The following is a 7,752-nucleotide window of genomic DNA, read 5'->3' on the forward strand; positions in this document are numbered from 1 at the left end:
AAGTTTCCAATAATTACAGTAATAACAAATACAAGTTGATGCAGGACTTGAATAACAAGCAAGATGATCCAGGGCCTTCAAACAAACAATGGCGTGGAGGCCACAACAGCATCACTAATCGCAGGTGGGCAGGGCGACATGGATTTACGGGCCAATTCATCGATTTCCAGACAAAAACAACATTAGAATTTTGCATCTGCTTAACGTTGCTTTGCAATTTTACCCCACCGCGATCCAACAACTAAGAAGCTTGTCAAGTTGGGACAAACCGTGTGTACGTGACCTCAACTGCCATCTCGTACCATGAGATGAGCAATAAAAATACACACCTTTACAATTACTTAACCAGGTGTCATTTCTGTTTTATAACGAGTAGTCATTAAATCTATTAGGCTAACATCATGGTTAAGTAATCATAACGCTTATAGTTAACATTAGCTTCGAGGCCTCGGCTTTCGTCCCATCGCCTCCCACGGTCACGTTAACTAACAAATGTTATCTAGCTGTAAGCTAACTAGTGCTGGCAACGTAAAGTAAGACAAGCTAACCTCCACACTGCAGTCTCCACGCAGCTAGCTTATTTACCGAAACTGTAAATCCTCAAAAATAAATGTCACTTGCACCTAACTGTTGAGCTGCTAGTGTATCTTCACATTCCCGTGACTAACCCGACGTCCCGGGGGCTGTGAGTGGGCTGGCAGCCGCTCTCCTTCCTCACTAACGTCGGCTACTTGTGTTCGGTCCAGTTGGCTAGCTACTGTCGCTAGCAAAGTTGGCCGTTTCACCCTCACTCGTTCACAAACTGCGCTCTGTCAAACACATACGTTCGGAAGCACTGATTGAAGAGTTAGTTTTAACAGTAAACGACAGTCTCGAATTTAATCGGTTGTATCGTTATCAATCATTTTTAATGACCAACATCGCCAATGTCTTCGGGCCATCCTATCTTTCTTGACGAGACGCCATCTTATTTTTATTTTTTTTTTCTTCTTCGCGACAGACGAACAGCCTCAGATCTTTACACGGTGTCGCCTCCGCGCACGTTCCACCCTCCACCCAACCCACTGAAAGTAGTACCAGAAAAAGTAACCAAAAACGTGTTTTATGAACGATGTAAGAATAATTAAATACAAAAAAAAATAACAATTCAGATTGGCTAGGTATTTACAGTAAATTACCTTCATAAAACAGCTGTGAGTTTTGAAATCGAAAAATCAAAGAAGAAGAAGAGCCTTTATTGTCATTGTACACACATATACGAGTATATACAACGAAATTTGTCCTCTGCATTTAACCCATCCTAATTACATTTCGACACAATCCACCCACTAGAAGCAGTGGGCAGCCACAGTCTAGTGCCCGGTGACCAATTCCAGATGTAGAGACGCTGCCTGGAGACACTGCAGAGAAAGGAGAAGACCCTAAAAAGAATTTCATTTAATTAATTTAATTTATTTCATTTATATAGCACCAAATCACAACAAAGTTGCCTCAAGGCATTTCACACAAGTAGGATCGAACTTTACCAACCCCCAGAGCAATTAAGCACACAGGCAACAGTGGTAAGGGAAAAACTCCCTCTGATGATTTGAGGAAGAAACCTCAAGCAGACCAGACTCAAAGGGGTGACTCTCTGATGGGCCATGCTACAGACACAACTGACAAAACAATCAACAAAACAAATATACAGGAAATTTTGTTGGCGTTTGTAGACTGATGCTAATGGGCACGCTAGCTGGCCCAACATGAACCTCATCTGGAGTGCTTGTAACATCTAACTCCACTGAGCTAAGAAGCTGGGTAAAATGTACTGATAAATTAATGTATCCTTATTCTGAAGATTGCAATGCTTTATGCTACTGTTGTGGTGAACATGTTGAAGTTTCTTAGATCTTGTTAAAAATTTACCTGTAGGTGTTTTTGATGTCTAAATTATGAAACAACTTGACACCATAAGTGAGTGGTTGGGTTGGATTATAGGCTTCAAAATGCCAAGCTTCATAACTTTGCTTGTAGTTATGTTGGAACAATCCCACAGATTATTTTCTTGCTTGTTCACAAAACGTTTTTTCTGGAGCCTGTATCACTCCATAAAAAATGTAAACATTTTTATGGAGTGATGCACAGCTTAAAGTTATTTAAATTAGTGTATCACTCCCTAAAAAAAGTTTTAATTTGTTTTATGGCGTGATTGTTGTTGGCAGTTTCCTCGCTTGCAAGGATAGTGGGAAGGCCTTTTTTTTTTCTTTTTTTTTTTTTTAGTTTATTTTCTACAAGCCCTCTGGTGGCTGGAAAGTCCGATGCGGGATGCACAAGACCTGTTTACACTTGGGGCAAATGAACACTTGAGTAGGCTGGGCTTGTGCTGCTGCCCGCTCTTTCTGTCTTTGACGCTTCTGGCGTGAGGCCTCACTTCTTTCTGCCTCAAACTTCAGGCTGGCGGATTTGATGCTGGAACGCCAGCTGAGTCTATCTGTAGCTAGATGCTGCCATGACTGATGCTGAATGCCTGCAAGGGAGAGCTGTTTCTTCAGCTGATCCTTATAGCGCTTTTTGGGGGCCCCTTGGTTTTGTCTCCCTTCCTTGAGCTCGCCAAATAGAATTAATTTCGGCATGCGTGTATCATCCATCCTGGCTACGTGACCTGCCCAACGAAGCTGTTCTTTGAGTATAATAGACTCCATGCTGGGCAATTTGGCTCTGGTAAGGATGTCCTCATTTGAGACGTAGTCCTGCCACTTGATCCCGAAGATGTTTCGGAGACAACTCTGATGAAAGCGTTCCAGTAATCTGATCTGCTGGCGATACAGAACCCAGGTTTCAGCTCCATACAGGAGGGTAGAGACCACAATGGCTCTGTAGACCTGCACTTTTGTGGAAAGGCGCAGTGCATGATTCTGCCAGACTTTCTTAGAGAGTCGACCAAAAGAACTGCTGGCCTTGGCAAGGCGACTGTCTAGGTCCTTGGCAACAGATGCATCATTTGAGATAACACTACCGAGATACGTGAAGTGCTCTACTGCATTCAGGCTGGTACTCTCGATGTTGATTTGGGGTGGGGTATATGCTGTATGGGGGGACCAGTTGATATAGCACTTCTGTCTTTCTCAGGCTGATGGTGAGGCCAAAGGCTCTTGCTGCTTCAGCAAAACAGTTGACAATGTGCTGCAAGGCTTGCTCCGTATGGGCGACGAGGGCGCAGTCATCTGCGAAGAGCAGCTCCATGATTAGCTGTTCTGTGATCTTAGTGTGGGACAGAAGGCGCCGCAAGTTAAACAGACTTCTGTCGGTTCTGAACCGGATATAGATGCCGTCTGTCAAGTCTTCTTTGGCCTCACGAAGCATCATGCTGAAGAAGATGGAGAACAGAGTGGGCGCGAGGATGAAACCTTGTTTGACGCCATTTGAGATGGGGAAGCTGCCGGACAGAGTCTCGTTGTACTTCACTTGTCCCATCTGGCCTTCATGCAGCTGGCGGATGATGGTGAGGAGCTTTGGAGGGCAGCCAAGGCGTGCAAGAATCTTCCACAAACCCTCACGACTGACCGTGTCAAAAGCCTTGGTTAGGTCTATGAAGGCTGCATAAAGGGCCATGTTCTGTTCTCTGCACTTCTCCTGGATCTGTCTCAGGACAAAGATCATGTCGGTGGTTCCCCTGTTGGCCCAAAATCCGCACTGACTCTCAGGAGTATTTTCATGCGCTATGGTAGGGGTAAGCCTGTTGAGCAGCACTCGAGCCAAAATATTACCTGCTATTGAGAGGAGAGTGATGCCCCGGTAATTAGAATAGTCGGACTTGTCGCCCTTGTTCTTGTACAGGGAGACAATGACCGCATCCCGAAGGTCATGTGGAACCATTCCCTTTTCCCAGCAACTGGAGAAGGGAATCTGAAGCTTGTCGAGGACTGCCTCACCTCCATTTTGGTACACCTTGGACCATAAGAACAAAGTGCAAAGCCTTTTTACCTCAGGAAATCTTCGTTCATCTTGGAATGGAATGAAATCTATGTTAGGTATGGAATCAAAATCAAGCTCTGGTGTTCTGAGCACTAACCTGTTTCCTTCAGATGTGGTCTTTGCAAATGAATTGAATACTTTTTATAATCGATTTAATGTCCTAAATTTTAATCACAAATTGTGTGTCCTTCAGAATGATGAGCCCAGCAACATTAACTTACCCATTGATGGAGGTGTGGTCCTTAAGCACCTTAAAAGTGTTAAGGAAAGGAAGGACAAGTTCAGGGCCTGATGGTATTGGGGGAAGGGTACTAAAAAACTGTGCAGAGCAATTGGCTGATATATTCTGCCACATCTTTTCTTGTTCAGTGGAACTCTGCACAGTGCCGTCCCTTTGGAAATCCTCAACAATTGTTCCAATACCAAAAAACAAGTCACCTAAAGAACTGAACGACTACAGGCCTATAGCATTAACATCTCTTGTTATGAAGACTTTTGAGAAAATTGTTAAAGAGGAGCTTTTAAGACAAACACAGGGAGTGTTAGACCCACTTCAGTTCGCATACAGATCTGGAAGGGGCGTGGATGATGCGATCTCCACTTTACTCAATCTGGCTTTGCAGCATCTTGAAGGTGCAAATACCTTTATTCGGATGTTGTTTATTGATTTCTCCTCTGCTTTTAACTGCATACAACCATATGTATTGGCAGAGCGATTAAGAGACATGAATATTGATGTTGGCCTAATCTTATGGATTATTGACTTTTTAACAAACAGATCGCAGAGAGTCAGAGTTAATGAAACTCTCTCCGATGCTGTTGTATCATCCACTGGAGTCCCTCAGGGCTGCATTTTATCTCCTTTGTTGTTTGTTTTTTATACTAATCTCTGTCAAAGCCAACATGATAATCATCACATCATAAAATATGCAGATGATTCAGTCATCCTGTCCCTTTTGCACGGTGATGACTCCACAGACCACAGTTTGGTCTTGCTGGACTTTTTAGAGTGGTGCCATTCATCTTTTCTACATATAAATGTGGATAAAACCAAAGAAATGCACATTGATTTCAGGAAAACACCACCTGTTCTGAATCATATGTCCATTGATGGGAAGCCCATAGATATTGTTGAGAATTATAAGTATCTGGGCACCCAAATTGACAATAAATTATCCTTTGAATTGCAGGTTAATGCAGTGTGCAGTAAGGCTCATCAGAGAATGCACTTTCTGCGAAAACGTAGGAATTATAATGTAGATGGTGTCTTCATGAAAATGTTCTACAGTTGCTTTGTGGAGTCTGTGTTAACTTTTTCCTTCCTGTGTTGGCTTAACCTATTGAACCTTAAGAATCGCAACCGTCTTTGTAACATTGTCAAGGAATGTGGTAAAATTATGGGAACTCAGTGCACGGACATTATGGACCTTTTTAAAACAAGTGTTGTGTCAAAAGCCAGGAAAATTATGGCTGATTCTGCACACCCTCTGCACCCACAATTTAAGTTTCTGCCCTCGGGCAGACGCCTGGTAATGCCCAGATGCAGAACCAACAGACTAAAAAACTCTTTTATTCCCACAGCCATTGATTTCCTAAATAACACCTAAGGACTCACTGTTGCACTTAAGTTTACACTGACTCGCACCTTATTTCTGGGCTCTTGTTTTGTATATTTATTCTGCTGTGTTTTTATCTTTTTATGTTTTTTATGAATTTGTATGATGTGGTTTTATGAATGTAATGTAATTTTTACTGCTGACTGCACCTGAATTGCCCCCATGGGGACTAAATAAATTATCAAATCAAAACCTCTGCTGGGATGCCATCTATGCCAGGAGACGTCCCTGGATTCAGCTGCGTGGTGGCCTTTCGGATCTCTTCAAGTGTTGGGGGGTCATCAAGTTCCCATTTCACCTCCACCTGGGGAATCTTCTCGATTGATGACTCTTGCACAGTGCGCTTGTCACTGAAGAGGTTTTCAAAGTGTTCTGACCAACGCTGCATAATGGTTTCCTTGTCCGTCAGAAGGGTGGAGCCGTCTGAGGAGCGCAGGGGTGCTTGCACTTGATGTGCTGGCCCATGGATGGTCTTAAGGGCTTCATAAAAGAAGCGCATGTCTCCGGCATCGGCATGTTGTTGTGTCTTCTCCGCAAAAGCTAGCCACCAGTCGTTCTGCAGTATGCGGAGCTTGCTTTGCAGTGTGGAGCAGGCATTTCTGTAAGCTGTCTTGGCAGAGTGGTCATCAGGTTTAGCTAAAAGAGTCTTGTGGCATGCACGTTTCTTTTCTAGTAGTTCCTGGATCTGTGCATCAGACTCATCAAACCAGTCTTTATTTTTCCTGGCTGAGAAGCCCACTACTTCTGCTGCCGTCTCCTGAAGGATGGTCTTTAATCTCATCCACTGTTGTTCAGGATCGTCAGGCAGGCCTTCTTCTCCACCCAGTCTCTCCTCTAGTTTGGCCTGGAACTCCTTTTTTGTGTCTATGTCGTGCAGCTTGTGGACTTGTAGCTTCTTAAACTGTGGACCTTTCTTCTTAGGAGGGGGCTTGAAAGTGAAAGCAATCTTGGAACGGACCAAGCGATGCTCCGTATAGCAATCAACGCTAGGCATCACCCTTGTATGTAGTACGTCTCTTCTATCACGCTGTCGCGTCAGAACGTCGTCCAGAAGGTGCCAGTGTTTGGAGCGTGGGTGTCTCCAGGTTGCTTTGAATCTCTCTTTCTGTTGGAACAGGCTGTTGGTGATCGTCAAGTCATGTGCAGAGCAGAACTCCAGCAGCAGGTGGCCATTGTCGTTACAGTTGCCTATGCCATGTTTCCCTAGCATGTCCTTCCATACATCAGAGTCGCGGCCCACTCTGGCGTTGAAATCTCCCATGATGAGGAGCTTGTCCTGGGTGTCGATGCGCTGTAGAAGGTTGTGCAGATCGCTATAGAAAGCCTCCTTAACTCTGCATGGTTGGGGCATACACACTAACAATAGTGGCAAAATCCTTGTTGTTGATGGGGAGCCGGAGTGACATGAGTCGGTCAGAATGTCCAACTGGCAAACTGTGTAACCTATGTGCTATGGCGCTCTTAATCATGAACCTGACCCTTGAGAGTCGACGATCTTCTTTAGCCTTCCCTGACCAGAACAGTGTGTAGCCTGTGCCTTTCTCGGTGAGTGACCCTTGGTCTGCAAAGCGCACCTCGCTGAGTGCAGCAATGTCTATGTCAAGCCTTGCTAGCTCTTTGGCGACTAAGGCTGAGCATCTTCGAGGACGATCGCTATTGTCTGAGTCCATCATTTTGCGTACATTCCAGCACGCAATTTTCAGGTTCTTTGTTTTTCTTTTCGCACCGTGTGTAGTGATGCCTGTTGGCAGCGGTGAACCAACTGGGTCTAGTGAGACAAGCCATGTTTAGACCACCTTTTCTAGGTCTGTCTCCATGTGGAGCAAGCAGGGCTATCCCTAAACAGGGCTGCTTGGTCACCCAGGGCCCTGCCGGATGATGCTGTTGTCTCGGGTCAGCAATCAAATGACCATAGTTCCTGAGCCGCCTGCATGCAGGATCGAGACTGCAGCTCCCAGTGCCATCATGCACCTGCTGTTGTCGCCTCTTCCCATCGCTGCAGGGCTTTCCTTCCCACCTGCGCTTATTGCTTAAAGTGGGGATCAGCTCGCGCACACCAATTCCACTCTTTAGGCAAGGTGGCACTCCACAGTGGCACAGACAAGCTGAGACAGCTGTGGTGACCACCAGGCTGTAGGTTTTACATCAGAGTGACCTTCTCCTAGCCTCTGGCTAAAGA

The 7,752-nt window shown here is 45.0% G+C and overlaps 1 protein-coding gene across 2 annotated transcripts in view; it reads right to left on the reverse strand.

Moving 5' to 3' along the window:
- The window catches only part of kdm5c (lysine (K)-specific demethylase 5C), a 50,972-nt gene extending 49,984 nt beyond the window's left edge, over positions 1-988 (reverse strand). For both annotated transcript variants that reach the window (XM_034172981.1, XM_034172980.1), the window contains exon 1: positions 654-988. In XM_034172981.1, coding sequence (XP_034028872.1) covers positions 654-655 — 2 coding nt within the window. In that variant the 5' untranslated portion in view covers positions 656-988. The remainder of the gene's footprint in view (positions 1-653) is intronic.
- Positions 989-7,752: the final 6,764 nt, after the last annotated feature.

The sequence above is a fragment of the Thalassophryne amazonica genome, chromosome 6 (genome assembly GCF_902500255.1).
Source record: "Thalassophryne amazonica chromosome 6, fThaAma1.1, whole genome shotgun sequence".
NCBI lineage: Eukaryota > Metazoa > Chordata > Actinopteri > Batrachoidiformes > Batrachoididae > Thalassophryne > Thalassophryne amazonica.